At 41.0% G+C, this 17244-nt stretch overlaps 1 protein-coding gene across 1 annotated transcript in view; it reads right to left on the bottom strand.

The window, feature by feature from the left end:
* LOC126292307 (putative ATP-dependent RNA helicase DHX57) overlaps positions 1-17244 on the bottom strand; it is a 181856-nt gene that overhangs the window by 97733 nt on the left and 66879 nt on the right. Inside the window, exons 9-11 of the mRNA XM_049986239.1 lie at positions 11518-11698; positions 5067-5234; positions 152-297 (exon numbers count right to left, since the gene is read on the bottom strand). Of these exons, the coding sequence (XP_049842196.1) occupies positions 152-297; positions 5067-5234; positions 11518-11698 (495 nt within the window). The remainder of the gene's footprint in view (positions 1-151; positions 298-5066; positions 5235-11517; positions 11699-17244) is intronic.

Here is a 17244-nt window from a genome sequence, read left to right as displayed (position 1 = left end):
TGTCTTAAATGGTGGGAAAACACTAATTCCAGGAATGTAAAGGCAGGGTTATACTGTACTTTTACTGAACTCTATGACTTTTTTCTTCTTGACACACAAGGCAAATTGTCTATCAGGTTTCCTATGTCCAGATGTAAAAGAGTTACATTACCTTTCTTCACTGCGCTCATGGACTTCATCGACAATTATGTGGGAGACACAGTCGAGGTTTGGATCACTCTCCAGTCTGCGTAATAGGATTCCAGTCGTACAGAAAAGGAGACGCGTACTCGAAGACGTCTTGCTCTCCAGCCGTATCTGTAACACACACATTAACGTCACAGTTAACACATGTGCTATTATGTTACTGACGACTGTGAATGAAAATATAATCTATATATTCAGCTCTGCCAAAGCACAAAAGGATTTTTCACTGTGAGATTGATGCACAGTTTATTTATTTGTGATGCTACTGCTACTTCACAGCTTGCTGGTGTGATGGCTTACTTGCTGACCCAATCAGTGCGGACAAGAGTGTGTTTCTGTCTGCAAGAAACTTTTTTTGTTTTGTTTCAGCAAGCATTTACATAAAAAATCATTAGTGAAAATTAAAAATGATGAGGAAAGCTAACACCCATCTTATCCCCCTATCTCTTTTCCTCATTGTTATCTTTCGTGTAGCTCATTTTACATTGTTCTTGTAACATGGTACTTTAAGAATAAATGCTGCAGTTACTGCAGCTATGACCAGCACAATTAAGTATTATCCATTTTTAATATTACGTCACTGAGTTGTCTCAGGACACAAATGATTGATTCTGCCCTTGATGTATGGAATCACAGCTTGACTAATGATGTAATGTTTCACTCCTTTTCTTTCCCTATATGTGTGTGTGTATTTTTATTCTGTCATTAGACAATATGGTCATTCGCAGCAGCACGATATGTACCAAGCACCTGCAGTCTTCATAAGCTGATACCTGTCAGTTAATTACCAGTAAGTCTACCAACTTTAAGAATTGAACACCCATGTATAAAATGTCATATCTCCCTAAATGTGTGTCAGGCAATAATCTAATTATGCCAGTAAATTCAGTGATATATCTGGGTTAATGTCTGTAAAATGTGTTTAGAATAAAGTTAGTAGCACAGAAGTAATAAATCAAAACTTCACGTGTGATACTGAAGTTATAATACATGATCAGTGAGCGACAATGTAGCTAATGAAAAACATTTTTTGCTTTCACTATTTTGTCATGGAGCGTCAGTGAGAGAAAGTTTTTAGAAGCTTTGAAATTGTGAGTACACTTTATTGGAATCCTCTTAGTGATCTCATTCACAAATACAGAAATAATTCAGTGCTCTAACCACCACTTTTGTGGGTTTGCCTCTTCACAGTTCGTGCCTGAAGTTTGTGCTCAATTTAGCCACAAGAGGCCACCCAGTATGGTAATATAACAGAAGTTGTATGTGCAGACTGCCGACTGTGCCTGGAGCTAATGAATATGTAGGCTGGAGCTGAAGACTCTGCTGGCCACTTGTGTACCGCTAATTGTATTGTAATGAGTCTTCCACGTGAGTGTACTGTTCGAGCAATAAATTACAATGTTCTTTGGTTAGAAAATATAGTCTGGGTAATTTGTGCCCTGTGGGGTATGCTATCTTAAAATATATACAGGGTGGTCCATTGATAGTGACCGGGCCAAATATCTCACGAAATAAGCATCAACGGAAAAAATTAAAAAGAACATAACTCGTCTAGCTTGAAGGAGGAAACCAGATGGCACTATGGTTGGCCCGCTAGATGGTGCTGCCATAGGTCAAACGGATATCAACTGTGTTTTTTTAAATAGGAACCCCCATTTTTTATTACATATTCGTGTAGTATGTAAAGAAATATGAATGTTTTAGTTGAACCACTTTTTTTGCATTGTGATAGATGGCGCTGTAATAGTCACAAACATATAAGTATGTGGTATCACGTAACAGTCTGCTAGTTTATTCCTTTCCTTGAGCTAGAGGGGGGCTGCAAACACCAACCCCCCCCCCTGCTCCAGAGTACAGGTGCCCTTGAATTACCGACACTTTCTACGATGCGAGAACATGCTGACCATTTACATGATTGTCTCAGGCTGCTTTTTTTCATATGCTTAACTATGCTCAATCCCTCTTTCTCTCTAAAATCAGGCACATACAACATGCATGTGTGTGCATGATTTAAGAGAGAAAGTGGGCAGGATGTACTGAATGTAGATAAGTAACAGCTCCTCCCTCCCCCCCCCCCCCCCCCCCCCACACACACACACAAAAGGATTTAACTTTCACAAGCTTTCAGAGCCAGTGGCTCCTTCATCTGGTGGAGGAGATGAAAGGGAAAGAAGAGGGGTGAAGGGAAAGGACTGGAGAGGATCGGGAAAGGGGTACAGTTTAGAAAAGTAATCCAGAACACCGGGTTAGGGGAGACTTACAGAACAGGATGAGGAGGAAATACTGATTACTGGGGACTGCAACAGACAAAGTTTGAAAACTTGAGAGCTTAAAGGTGGAAGACAGGGTAATATGCAAGACAGAGATTACTACTAAACCATCGTGCACAAGTTAATAAGAGTGAAAAGCTAAGTGCAGTGTATGCAACAGAGGTGGGAGGGCTAAAAGGAGTAATTACTGTGAATAAATGCCGAGACGGAAGGAATTAATGTAAATTAAGGCCAGGTGGTGGCGAAAACCATGGACATGCTGTAGTGGTAGTTCCCACCTGTGGAGTTCTGAGAAACTGGTGTCTGGGGGAAGAATCCAGATGGAAAATCAGTCACCGAGGACATGACTGTCAGGATGTATAGCATGCTCTGCAACAGGATACTGTGTGTTGCTGGTATACACTCTCTGCCAATGTCCATTCTTCCTGATTGATAATTGGGTGGTAGTCATGCCAATGCCAAAGGCTGAACAGTGCTTACATAACAGTTGGCATATGACGAGTGGTTTTGCAGGTGATCTCCCTTCGACAGTATATGTTTTGTCAGATACAAGGCTGGACTAGATGGTGGTAGGAGGATGCATAGGCCAAGTCTTGTACTGTGGACTGTCACAGGGTTAGGAGCCACAGGGTAGGGAGATGGGTGCAGAAGGAGCATAGGGCCTGACAAGCACATTGTGGAGATTGGGAGGGTGACGAAAAGCTATTAAAATGTGGTGGACAAAATCTAAGATAGAATGGGTCTCATTTCAGAGTCTGATTTTAGGAAGTCATGGCCTTATCAAAGTAACTGATTGATGCATTCAGGACCAGGATAATACAGGGTGCCAAGTTGTGTTCTCCGAGGTTGTTTTTTGGAGGGATCAGCAGTACCAGGATTGGATGTGATGGTCTGGAAAATCTGCTTCTGGTGTAGGCTGTTGGGATAATTACATCCAGTGAAGGCTGTAGTGAGAGTGGTGGTGTATTGCTGTAAAGAGTCTGCATCTGAACAAATACATTTACCCCAAATGCCAAGGCAGTATGGGAGGGAGCGTTTGACATGGAAAGGATGGAAACTGCCAAATTTTAGTACTGTTGTTTGTTAGTGGGTTTGATGTGGACGGAAGTCTGTAGCTAGCCTTTGGTGAGGGTGAGATCAACATCAAGGAAAGTGGCACAAGGTTCAGAATAGGACCATGCGAAATTTAATAGGAATAAAGCATTCAGAGATTCTAGGAATTTTAACAAGTCAACCTCACCATGAGTCCATACAGCAAGCTGTCTATGTATCTAAACCAAACTGGGGCTGAAGACTTATGGATCTTAGGAAAGCCCCCTCCAAGTGATCCATGAAAAGGCTGCCATAGGAAGGAGCCATCCTGGTTCCAATGGCTGTACCTCTGATCTGTTTGCATGTCTGCCCTGAAAGGTGAAGTAGTTGTTGGTAAGGATAAAGTTGATTAAGGTGAGTGGAAAGGGTGCCATAGGCTTCAAATTAGTTGGGCACTGACTGAGGAAATGTTCAGAGACAGTCCATGTACGTGGTGGATGTTGGTATGGAGGGAGATGGCATCAGTGGTGACAAGTACAGTAGTGTGGTGGCAGTGGGGTGGGCACAGATTTCAGACAATCTAGGAAATGTTAGTTATCTTTAATACAGGAAGGAAGTCTTTGTACTATGGGTTGCAGGTGTTGATTATTTAAGGCAGGTATATGTTTAGTGGGTGCTTTGAAGCCAGCAACTATAAGACGACCAGGATGACTGGGTTTGTGAAACTTAGGGAGAAGGTAAAAGATGGGGATGCATGGTTTGGGTGGGGTATGAAGTTCTATGGATTGAGGTGTAAGTTCTTGTGAGGAGCCTGAGGCATGTATGAGGGTTTGCAGGCCAATTTGAATCACAGGGGTGGGATCTCAATGTCAGATGCTGTATGCATACGTGTCAAACAACTAACACAGAGCTTCACTAACGCACTCCTGTCCGTCACTTAGTACAGTGGTAGATCCTTTGTCTGCTGGGAGAATAATGATGGAGTATAACGAATAGGATGACCATTGGGTTAAAATAAGCAAATAACAACCACCAAAGGAATAAAAAGAGTACTGATGGTGATAATACAAGTTCTCTAGAGTTTAGGAAAAGTGGTTTTGTGTGTGTGTGTGTGTGTGTGTGTGTGTGTGTGTGTGTGTGTGTGTGTGTGTGTGTGTGTGAGAGAGAGAGAGAGAGAGAGAGAGAGAGAGAGAGAGAGAGAGAGAGAGAGAGAGGAGAGAGAGAGAGAGAAGAGCTCGGCTTAGTCCACTCATACTTTCCTCCAGTTTGGAGGACTCATTCCTGAGCAGAGTGCTGAGCAGAAAACATGTCAGCTGGTAAACAACACAAGTAGTGTCGCACGCCGACCTGCCTGGAGTTACACAGTAAAGAAATTCTTTATTGGATAACTACAAGCTGTTTACCTTTACCTACATACTTTAACCAATCACCTACTGTGAACATTCAGGACTGAATACTATCATTATATTTGATTCCAACTAGTCACTGATCATTTATATCATATACCTGAGACTGTAAGAATAAACTTTACTCAAAATTACTGTTATTAGGTTGCTGCCATCGCATAATATAACGTACCTGATACCCGACGACATTACCAATCTTTTCTACACGCTCATCAGCAACTCGCTCGGCAACACCAATGGCAGACAATCTCCTCGGTTGTGTGCAGATAATTTCGACAAGATGGCGACCACTTCCTTTGTGCCGAAGAGTCAACCACTCATCCAACAGGAACTGGGGAACCTGAAACCATAAATGTACTTTATTGCAGATCAAAGCAAGAATAAACAGCAGACGTTTATAGTACCAAAGTTAAATATGAATCAATGCTGCAATTGCAAATGTAGCTGTACTGTGGTCAATTTTTGTGAGAATAACATGAAAGCACCTCTGTTACAAAACAAAATGTTGTGACTGCATAGAACGCAGTGTATGTTCACATTTCTAAAAAATTACTTATTCATAAATGTATTTCAAACATTATTTTTCAACATACTCATCTTTGTTATAAATGCACTATGTGGACTGAGGAGAGATCTTTCTGATATCTTAGCCAAAACAGTCTCCCACCACCTCTTTGGCCCATTGATTGACAGAATTATGGGCCTCTTTGCTGGCAGGAAACCTTTTTCCACCCGTAAACAAATTCAGAGAGATGTCCCAACTGAATTAATCCAAGAGTTGTTTTATTGTGTTCGCTGCGTGGGGACATGCACTGTCACGGAACACGCATACTCCCTTTGTTTTTTTGGTTCTGCATAAGCCTATGTAGTTTTGTTTGAGGTTTCAAAGTACTGGGCAACATTGATTGTTCCACCCTGGGGCAAAAGTTCAACGAGGAGAATATTTTTACAGTTCCAAAGACAGAGCCACAATATTTTGGGCTGAAACTACAGTTTTGAATTTTTTCACTGATGGTGCAGAGGGATGTTGCCACTGCATAGACTTTTCATTTCAGGGGTGCAATGGGCCACCCACGATTTGTCGTCAGTCACAACAGAGTAAGGACTTTTTCACCTAACAGTTTGAAGTGTTCGAGAAATCCACATAAAGATGTGATTCTGTTGAATTTGTGCTGATCTGTGAGCTGTTTTAGTACTCAACTCACACACAATCTTCAAAAACCAAATGTTTCAGTAATGATTTCACGCAGAAGGGATCTGGAGATTTCTGGAAATGTTGTCATCTCAATCACAGTCAATCAATGACCGTCATGAATCATTTCTCTGATCTTGTTCAGTCACAATCAAGGGACGCCCATTCTTTGTTCGTCACAAAAACTTGTTCTGACAGCTTTAAACTTACATCACCAGATGTACACATTAGCAGCATTCATCACGCTACCTTCAAAAAAAAAGTTGTTTTTTTTTTTTTTTTTTTTTTTTTTTTTTTTTTTTTTTTTTTTTTTTTAAAAAAATCTGGAACAGCATGTTTCCCTTTGCAAGGAAAAGCTATACTAATCTCCTCATCTCATGGTTGGCAGGATTGGAAACATAGACATTCATATTAATATAGCATTGGAACAAGCATTTTCAGCTTTCTGAGAGAAACGAGTGTGCATTCTACTACCAACACCTTGTTTCTGAATGCAGTGCAGTAACTCTGTCAATAAAAAGTCCCTTTAAGTGTCAGAATCTCAGTATTCTTACTTTCTCGACATGCCTCATAATATGAGCGGCACCCACATGACAATTAATTTTATTTTAAGTATCTCTAATAATAGTGAACTAAAAACCAAACAATGGAAAATCCAGGATGGAACGTAACAATGTCATGAAAAGGGAAGTTGCTACTCACCATATAGCGGAGATGCTGAGTCGCAGACAGGCACAACAAAAAGACTGTCAGAAATAAAGCTTTTGGCCATTATGGTCTTTGTCAACAATTGATGACACACACACACACACAAAAAGGCGCGCACACACAAACACAACTCGCACATGACTGCAGTCTCAAGCAATGGGTTTCAGTTGCGTGAGGCTGTAGTCGTGTGTGTGAGTTGTGTGTGCGTGTCTCTCATCTATTGTTGATGAAGGCCTTAATAGTTAAAAGCATTATTTGTGAGAGAGTTTTGACCTATTAGTAAGTTTCATTATTTGTGACACTCTCTGTTGTGCCTATGTGCTACTGAGCATCTCTGCTATATGGTGAACAGTAACTTTCCTTTTCATAATCGTGAAGTAAAGAATAATTTGGCCTTAAAACTTTAGCACAAAGTAACAAAAAGTATTTCAAAAGAGGATACCACAAGCATACTCTGAGAAAAGTGCGCAGATACTCAGTTATTTAATGTGGAGTTGACCAACAGTTGTCACGAGAGGCAGGGAACGTATTGCTGACAGTAGGGAAGCAGAAACAGCACAATGGTCAGTCAGGAGAGCTCAGTGACTTTGAATGTGGACTAGGTGTTGGATGGATCTATCAAGGGCATTAAAACTACTCTCAAGCTGCCCAAGTCAACTATGGGTAATGTGATTGTAAAGTGGAAATGCAAAGGAAAAACCACAGCTAAACTGAAACCAGAATGACCTCAGTTACTGATGGGCAGGGTCCGTTAGGCACTGTGGAGGGTGGCTGTAAAAGATCACTCACACATTGCAAAGTGCTACCAGCAATCTACCTAACACAACTGTGCAAAGGTAGTTGAAAACAATGGAATACAATTGTTGAGCAACATTCCATAAGCCACGCATTTCTGTAGTCAGTGTTAAGCAAAGCTTGAGATGGCGCAAAGAGCACTGACAGTGAACAACTGGAAACAAGCGATTTATAACTACAAATCACGCTTTATCCTGTGGGTATGGATTTGGCCACTGCCTGGAGGCCATTACCTACATCATGTGCAGTGACACACAGCACTTAAGTACAGCAGAGGTAGTGTTATGGTATTGGGAGGAGGTATTGGGAGGAGGGGAGGTGGAGGAGTGGTTAGTCCCCTAACTATACACAAGGAAAACCTAAATGGGGAACTACATGAACAAATTTTACAGCGTTGTATACTGCGTATAGTAGAGGAATAGTTTGGAGTCAATGACCGTTAGTACCAGCATGACAAGGCACCCTGTCATAAAACAGTGTCTGACAATGGTTTGTGGGCAATAACATTCCTGAAATGGACTGGCCTACCCAGAGAGTCGAACTGAACCCAGTGGGATGAGTTCAAATGTCAACTATACTCCAGAGCATAGCACCCAGCATCACTACCTTTTCTGGTTCCAGTACTTGACAAATAGTGGTCTGCCATTCGTCCACAGAAATTCAGAAAACTCAAAGTATCCCCAGCGAAGTTCAAACCATAATAGAGGTCAAAGATCAACATACCCAATATTAATTTCCATTAATATATATCCATATACTTCGGATGAGACCGCCTAGTTTTATCAGTATTTATCTTTGTACCTCACGTGTCCGAAACTAACTATTCCTGCTTGTAATTTAGAAAACCAGCTATGCTTATACTCACTTTTCTACTGTCATCAACACCACATACAATATACCCTATACTTTACAATACTTGTTTAAATGCACAATACAACCCATTTCAAATCTCGCATGTCTACACTATGAGCAAAAGTATCTGGACACCTGGCTGAAAATGACTTACAAGTTCATCGTGCCCTCCATCGGTAATGCTGGAATTCAATATCTTGTTGGCCCAACCTTAGCCTTGATGACAGCTTCCACTCTCGCAGGCATACATTCAGTCAGGTCCTGGAAGGTTTCTTGGGGAATGCCAACCCATTCTTCATGGAGTGCTGCACTGAGGAGAGGTACCGGTGTCGGTCTGTGAGGTATGGCATGAAGTCGGTGACAAAATATCCCAAAGGTGTCGTCTAGGATTCAGATGAGGATGCTGTGCAGGCCAGTCCATTACAGAGATGTTATTGTCATGTAATTACACCACCACAGGCTATCCATTATGAATAGGCACTCGATAGTGTTGAAACAAGCAATCAGCATCCCCGAATTGCTCTTCAACGGTGGGAAGCAAGAAGGTGTTTAGAACATCAATGTAGGCCTGTGCTGTGATAGTGCCACACAAAACAACAAGAGATGCAAGCCCCTTCGACGAAAAACATGACCACACCATAACAACACCGCCTCCAAATTTTACTGATGGAAGTACACACACTGGCTGATGACTTTCACCGGGCATTCACCATACCTACACACTGCTATCACATCATCACACTGTGTACCGTGATCCGTCACTCCACACAACGTTTTTCCACTGTACAATTGTCCAATGTTTATGCTCCTTACACCAAGCAAGGCATCATTTGGCATTTACTAGCCTGAGTTGTGGGTTATGAGCAGCTGCTCGACCATGAAATCCAAGTTTTCTCACCTCCCGCCTAACTGTCATAACACTTGGAGCAGACCCTGATGCAGTTTGGAATTCTTGTGTATGGTCACACACTGTGCGACCCTCTTCAAATATCAGCAAGCTCTGTCAGTCAACAGACGAGGTCGGCCTGTACGTTTTTGTCTTGTACGTGTCTCTTCATGTTTCCACTTCAATATCACATCAGAAACAAAGAACCTAGGGATGTTTTGGAGTGTGGAAATCTTGCGCATTGACTTATGACACAAGAGACACCCAATCGCCTGACCACATTCGAAGTCCATAAGTTCCGTGGAGCACCCCATATGCTCTCTTACAATGTTTAATGACTACTGAGTTCGCTGATATGGAGTACCTGGCAGTAGGTGGCAGCACAATGCATCTAATACGAAAAACGAATGTTGTTGGGGTGTCCGGATACTTGTGATCACATAGTATATTTGTGTCAAAGCACAGGTATTATATCTGCCAAAATTATGCTGTCCAACAAATTGTTGCTCCACAATCTCAATCACTCACACGATACTACTTTCAAACAGTATCGTCCTATTACACTTAACACTGAAGCACACTACATATCTACATATCAGTTACAATTCAGTGGCCGATAGCCGCATCCTAATACCTATCCAGAAGTATTACTGCCATCAACATTTCCTCCTGTCAACCAGTATACAAGTACCATTGCAAACATTACAATCAGTGATGAGAGAGAGAGAGAGAGAGAGAGAGAGAGAGAGAGAGAGAGAGAGAGAGGGGGGGGGGGGGGGGGGTGTAATCACTAGCCAGTGATGTGGCATAAAGACAATACTGTTAATATTTGCACCTCAATATTTTGTAGGTCTCTGGGTATGGTATTAACATTAGCATCATGATATTTCACATCCTGTTAATAAATAATCTTAAGAAAAAATAATTAAGACTAGTCCATCGTGGCAGAGTGAAGGGCTACAATTGCCATCTTGGTGCCATGACATTCCTATACTCAGTATGCGACCACTTGTGGTATCGTATGGTCTGTGTTTCTGCTACTTTGCTTTCTGCGACGTGTTAAAATGTGTGTCACAATAGAAAATATCACCACTTGTTAGGTGCATTCTGTGATTATGTTTTTGTCGGCAAACAACTGCAATTTATTGCAATCTTTAGGATGTGTACAGAAACAGAATAATGAGTGAGACAATGATGCACTGATTTAGAAATGGTCATATCAATGTTCACAATGAGGACTGCAGTGTAGACCTAGCCTTTTGATTGATACACTGTGATGAAAATCAATGACAAAATTCATGAAAATCATCATTTCACAATAACAGAACTTTCATACAACATTTTTCCCAAATTTCACAGAGATTGGTGCATGAAATTTTGTGGGTTCCCAAAATCATAACAGAAGACCACAAAAAATGGAAAGTTGTTGCAGCATTGACCTACCTTTAAGATTAGAAGAAAAACGGTAAGAAAGTTATCAATCGTATCATAACTGGGGATGAGATTCACATGAAGTACGGAAACTCAATAGTGAAACAAAAAGGCAGTTGACAGAATGGGGCATACAAATTCTCCCGACAAACCAAGGAAGAGTTTGCAAACACTGTCAGCATGTAATAACATGGCTACTGTGTTCTGAAACCCTGTGGGATTGTCATTGATCTCCTTGAACACAGCACAACAATCAACTCAAAGGAATACTGTCAAAAACTGACAAAGTAAAGGCGGGTTACACAAAATAAGTGTTAGGAAAAAATTGGTGCAAAAGTGTTGTTTTTTCACAACAGAGCATGTCCACACACAGCCAATCGTACCCAAAAGCTCCTACAGGGTTTTGGATGGGAGGTGTAAGCAACTACCACCTCTTACCAGTGATGAAGACATGGTTTGCGACACAATGCTTTTGATACTTATGCTGAACTGCATGCTGGTATAAACCAGTGATTGCAATCACAGGTGACAGATTTTTACAGAGACAGTATTGAAGAATTTGTGCCACGGATGATAAGTGTCTCAATTTAATGGTGATTATGTACAAAAATACCTTAAGAGTGCATTTTTAAAATGTCTAATAAAATTTAATTTTTCCGTGAAGTTAAATTTTTATTTCAAAATGTCTGTTACTTTCTGGATAGTCATCCTATTTCAAAAGCTCCTCTTCTGTGGTCTATGCATACTATAGGTACAAACCTGTGTGCTCTTCCCACATCCCGTTTCACCACTGATCACGACGACCTGGTGTTTGGCAACAGCAGCAAGTATTTCCTCCTTTTTGCTCCATGCCGGAAGCGATTTCCTTCCCTCTAGGAACTTAACGTACTGCGACTGTTTCTGCTTTTCTACAAATCGCCGAGAAATGCGCTCATCTTCCCTGGAAAGAAACACAGTAAAATTGTGATTAAGGAACGTATGAAGACATTAGTCCTCAGCATGCAACATGTAATCATAAGCATTATTGGACAGTAAGGCCAACATAGTCAATCTTTATTAGCATTTAGTAGTAGTCACAAATGGAATCCCTTCTTCTGTACCAAACGGCATGGATTCCAAAAACATCAGTCATCTGAAACACAACTTGCACACTCCTCACAAGGCATCTTCAAAATAACAGAAACAGTATTTCTTGACTCCCAAAAAACATGTGACTCTGCACCTCATCAACACGTATTAAAAAAAAAGCATGATCGTATGAGATATCAAATGAAATATATCACTACAGTGAGGCTTTATTGGTGGGGCACATGCAGCGTGTTATTCTGGAATGAAAGTCATTGACAAATGGCCCTCTCAGAAGTGTCAGGACCCTTGATTTTCATGTTAGACATCAATGACTTGGAAGACAATAGTAAAGGCAGCCTTTCTGAAGTTAAGGTTGTCTATAACTAAGCATTATTTGAGAACAGAAGCATGAATATTCAATCAGCTATTGATAAAATTTCAAAGCAGAGCACAACTGCCAACTTATTTTAAGTGTCCAGAAATTAAAACTGTACATTTCACATAAAAATGTTGTATCCCATGACTATAATAGAAATGAAAAACAACTGGAGTAAGTCAACTCATACAAATACATGGGTGTTTGAGGGGACACGAAATAGAATGATCACATACGCTGCGTCATACAAAAAACAGGTAGCAGATTTTGGCTCATTAGCAGGCTATTGCAAAAATCCAGTCAGTGTACAAAGAAGATTACTTATGAAACAGTCATGTGATCAAGCCTCAAATATTGTTCAAGAGTATGGTATCTGTGAGGAATGCAGGAACACACTACAGCCCCTTGACATCGCTCCCGTAAGAAACACAATGGAAACATGTGATTAATTATAGTACACACAGATACATTTAAACTGTCATTATTGCTGCACTTCATGTGTGTATAAAGTGAAAGAATTCCTAATATCTAGAACAATGGGATGTGTCTTCTGGTTCTCAACTGACAAATATTTTTGGAGTATAGAAGTAAATGTAGATAGTTATTGCTGATGTTACAATGACGTGCAATGGTGAGGCAATGCACAGTAGCGAGGAGTTGTGTACCATATGACAATCCAGTCAACAGCACAAATTCTGCCATCTCTGTCTGTAGCATGTACTTCGAGAAGTGCTTAGATTCTGGTCTTAAGTAAAATCACTAAGTAGCTTTAAGGCTTTCATCCACTTACTTACTTACTTACTTACTTACTCACTCACTCACTCACTCACAAGTAGTCTGATGTGGCATTCAAAGCACCAAATGCAAAAGGGAAGATTTAAATCCCATGTTTAAACAAATCACTCACACAGAAGGATCGTACAAACATACCATCATTTGACTGTCGCACAGATTCCTGTATGGAGCAAATAGAAATAGGTATCAGTGGCGTAGAGAAGCAAATGAAAGAGTTGAAAACAATTAAGTTGCCAGGTCTAAATGGAATCCCAATTCGGTTTTACATAGAGTGATCTTCAGCATTGCCCCTTACTTAGCTTGCATTTATGATGAATTGTCCCCTAGCATAAAGTCCCAAGTGACTGGAAAAACATGCAGGTGACTCCTGTATATAAGAACTTAAAGAATGGATCTGCATAATTACAGACCAATATCCCTAGCATTCGTTTTCTGCAGAGTTCCTTAACACATTCTGAGCTTGACCATAATAAATGTCCTTGCGCCAGAAAAGCTCCTTTCCACAGATCAGCACAGAAGATTTAGTAAGCAATGATTGCGTGAAACTCAGCTTGCACTCTTCTCGCTCGATATCCTACAAACCGTGGATGGAGGACAACAAGCAGAATCCATATTCCTAGAATTATGTAAAGCACTTGACATGGAGCCCCACTGCAGACTATTGATAAAGTTCTGAGCATATGGTTTAGCTTTCCAGATATCCGACTTGCTCCCAGATTTTTTAAGTAACAGAACCCAGTGTGATGTCCTCGACATGAGTACATCAGAAACAAGGGGACTGTCAGGTGTGCCCCACAGGGAAGTGTGATAGGACTGCTCTTTTTCTCTATGTACATAAATGATTTGATGGAAAGAGTGAGTAATAATTGACAAGTGTTTGCTGATAATGCTGTGGTGTATGGGAAGGTGTTATTGTTGAGAGAATCTAGGAGAATACTAGATCACTTACACAGAATTTCTAGTTGGTGTAATGAATTGCAGCATGCTCTGAATGTAAAAAATAAGTTAAAGCGGATGAGTAGCAAAAACAATCCGGTAACGTTCGAATACAGCATTACCAAGATGCCACTTGACACAATCGCATCAATTAAATATATAGGCAAAACACTGAAAAATGATACGAAATGGAATGAGCATGTCATGCTGGCAGTAGGGAAGGGGAATGGTTCACTTGACTCTACTGGGAGAATTTAGGGACAGGAGACAGCATACAAAACACTAGTGGGAATCATTCTTGCATGCTGTACAAGCGTTTGGGATCTCACTAAGTTGGATTAAAGTAAGGCATCAAAGCAATTTGGAGCTATGCTGCTAGACTTATTACTAGTAGATTTGAACAGCACGCAAGTGTTCTGAAGACTCACCACATATTCAAATAAGAATTCCTGGAAGGAAAACAAGGCTTTTTTCTTGAAGGACTATTGCGGAAATTTAGAGAATCAGCACTTGAAGCTGACTGCAGAACCATTCTACTGTTGAATCAAATTCGCATGAGGATAATGCAGACTGAACTGGCAGACTTGTGAAGATAGACGTAAAATAACCTGAGAAAGGTCATTAACAAAGTTTCACGAATCCGCTTTACATGATGACTCTCCGAATATGCTACAACCCCTATGTATCACTCAAAAATGGATTGTAAAGATTAGAATTATTACAGCACGCACAGAGGCATCCAAACAACCATTCTTCATCCACTCCATTTGTGGATAGAACAGGAACAAACACTAATAATTGGTACAATACGACATACCCTCGACCATGCACTTCACAGTGGTTTGGAGAGTATAGGTGAGGAACTAGACAATAAGATGGATCAAACTAGGGCTCCTATGGTGGCTTTTAAACTGTTGTTTTGCCCTCATTCTATTTATGAGTGGAACAGATTAGGAATTGACTAGAATTGAGTATGAAACACATCGTAATCTCTTCGCATCTGTGTCTGCCAGCTAACAAAAAGTAATGGATTCCCTGTAACATTTTGTCTCTGGTCAAGGTCTATCAAGACTAGGGAATGACTATCCCATCCAAGGTTGCCATTGACACCACAGCACAAATGGCTGCATGTGGAGCGGTGCTGTGACCGAGAAACATGGACTGCTGATGAATGAATGCATTACATTGTGTGCCCTGATGAATCATGGCTCTGAACTACCCTAGATGACCATCGGCCCCCAACCTCGCCAGTGACCTGAGGAGAGGTTGTATTCTTCCAACATTTTGGAGAGACATAGCAGTGTTACTCATGGTGTCACGGCGCTGGCAAGCAGCAGGTATGACTCGAGGTAACAGCTAGTTGTATTTGAGGGAACTTTGGCCATTAACACCATTTTTAACAGGACAATGCTTGTCTGTATATGGCACGTGCCGACATGGACCATCTGTATGACACTGAGAAAGTAATGAGAACTACAGAAAATGAAATAATAGCATATGGGAATCTGAAAATGGCAGCGTGTTGCCAAAATATGTTGTGAGAGCTACCCTGCATGGAAAAAAAGCCCCCAGTGAGAGGAAGAAATGAATGGAAACTTCACAGGTTGATAGATTATATGATATTTCAGTGATTCAAAAATCACATCAAATTTATGAAAAAATAGGCAGTATGAGCCCACTTCTCAGAATGACATTGCACCAACTGGTCTGACTGCATACACTGATTCAGCTGGGAATGACGTCATAAGCAAGATCCTCAGATCTGTTCCCAACAGAACACATTCGGGACCAGCTCGGATGTCCTACAGACTGAAAAGCTTATGTCCAAGAATCAGCACAGCTTTGGAAAACATTGCTCATGCAAAAACCAGCTTGCTCTTTCCTCACGATATACTGCGACCTATGGATGAAGGGCAAGAGGCAGATTTAATTTTTCTAGATTTTCGAAAAGCATTTGGCACGGTACCCAACTGCAGGCTTCACACAGATAAGTGCACATAGAACAGGCTCCCAGATATGTGACTGGCTCAAAGACTTCTCCAGTAATAGAACCCAGCATGTTGTTCTTGACGGCATGTGTTCATCGGAGATAGGGATAAAATCAGGAGTGCCCCAAGGAAATGTGATAGGACCATTGCTATTTTCTATACACATAAATGATCTGGCTGACAGAGTGGGCAGCAAACTGTGGCTCGCTGACGATGCAGTGGTGTACAAGAAGCGGTCAAAGATGGGTGACTATAGGTTGATACAAGATGACCTAGACAAAATTTCTAATTGGTGTGATGAATGGCAGGTGCATCTTAATGCAGAAAAATGTTTGTTAATGTGGATGAGTAGGAAAGATAAACCCGCGATGTCCAGATACAGCATTATTAGTGTCATGCTGGACACAGTCGCATCATTTAAATATCTGGGCATAATGTGGCGAAGCGATATGAAACGGAACCACCAGTGGTAGGGAAGATAAATGGTTGACATCAGTTCACTGGATTAAGTGTTTGTAGCCTGGCCAAGCCAGATTGAAAGAAGACATCAAAACAATTCAGAGCTGAGCTGCTACATTCGTTACTGGTAGGTCCGATCAGCATGCAAGACATTTATTTCAGAGAACACTACTGAGAAAGTTTGAAGCGGACTGCAGAATGCTCCTGCTGCTGCCGCCAACATAATTTGTGTAGTGACCACGAAGATAAGATGCGAAAAATTAGGACTCATACGGCGGTATGTAGACAATTGTTTTTTTTCCTCACTCTGCAAGTGGAACAGGAAAGGAAAGAACTAGCTGTTGTGAAGGATACCCTCCACCATACACCATACACTGGCTTGTGGAGTATGTGCGTAGATGTAGACATCCCAGTGCCAATATCTGGAATATCAAAGACAAGTTACAACAGTTGTGGGTCAGCTTGCCTCAGCAAAAGATACAACATCTTTATGACACCCTTCCCACTGAACCAATGGCTGCAGCCAGATCAGGTGGTGCAATCTCATGCTGAGAAGTTGACTCATATTGCCTATTTTTTCATAAATTTGACTTGATTTTGGAACCACCGAAATAATACCACGTACCCTCTCAACTTGTGAAGTTTCCTTTTGTTTGCTACTCTTGTTGGGTGCTTTACTTTTCTTGCTATGCAGTGTAGTTTATACAACATATTTTGGCAGCACACTGCCATTTTCAGATTCCCATATGCTATTATTTCATTTTCTGTAGTTCACATTACTTGCAGATAAGAAGTTTCTGTTGGTTGTACCAGTGAGGTTGGTGGTAAAATCAGAAAAAATAGCATAAATTAATTTACATCTTC

The sequence above is a fragment of the Schistocerca gregaria genome, chromosome 9 (assembly GCF_023897955.1).
Source record: "Schistocerca gregaria isolate iqSchGreg1 chromosome 9, iqSchGreg1.2, whole genome shotgun sequence".
Lineage (NCBI taxonomy): Eukaryota > Metazoa > Arthropoda > Insecta > Orthoptera > Acrididae > Schistocerca > Schistocerca gregaria.
Note: the sequence above shows the minus strand (reverse complement) of the source record. Positions and strands in the feature narration are given on the sequence as shown.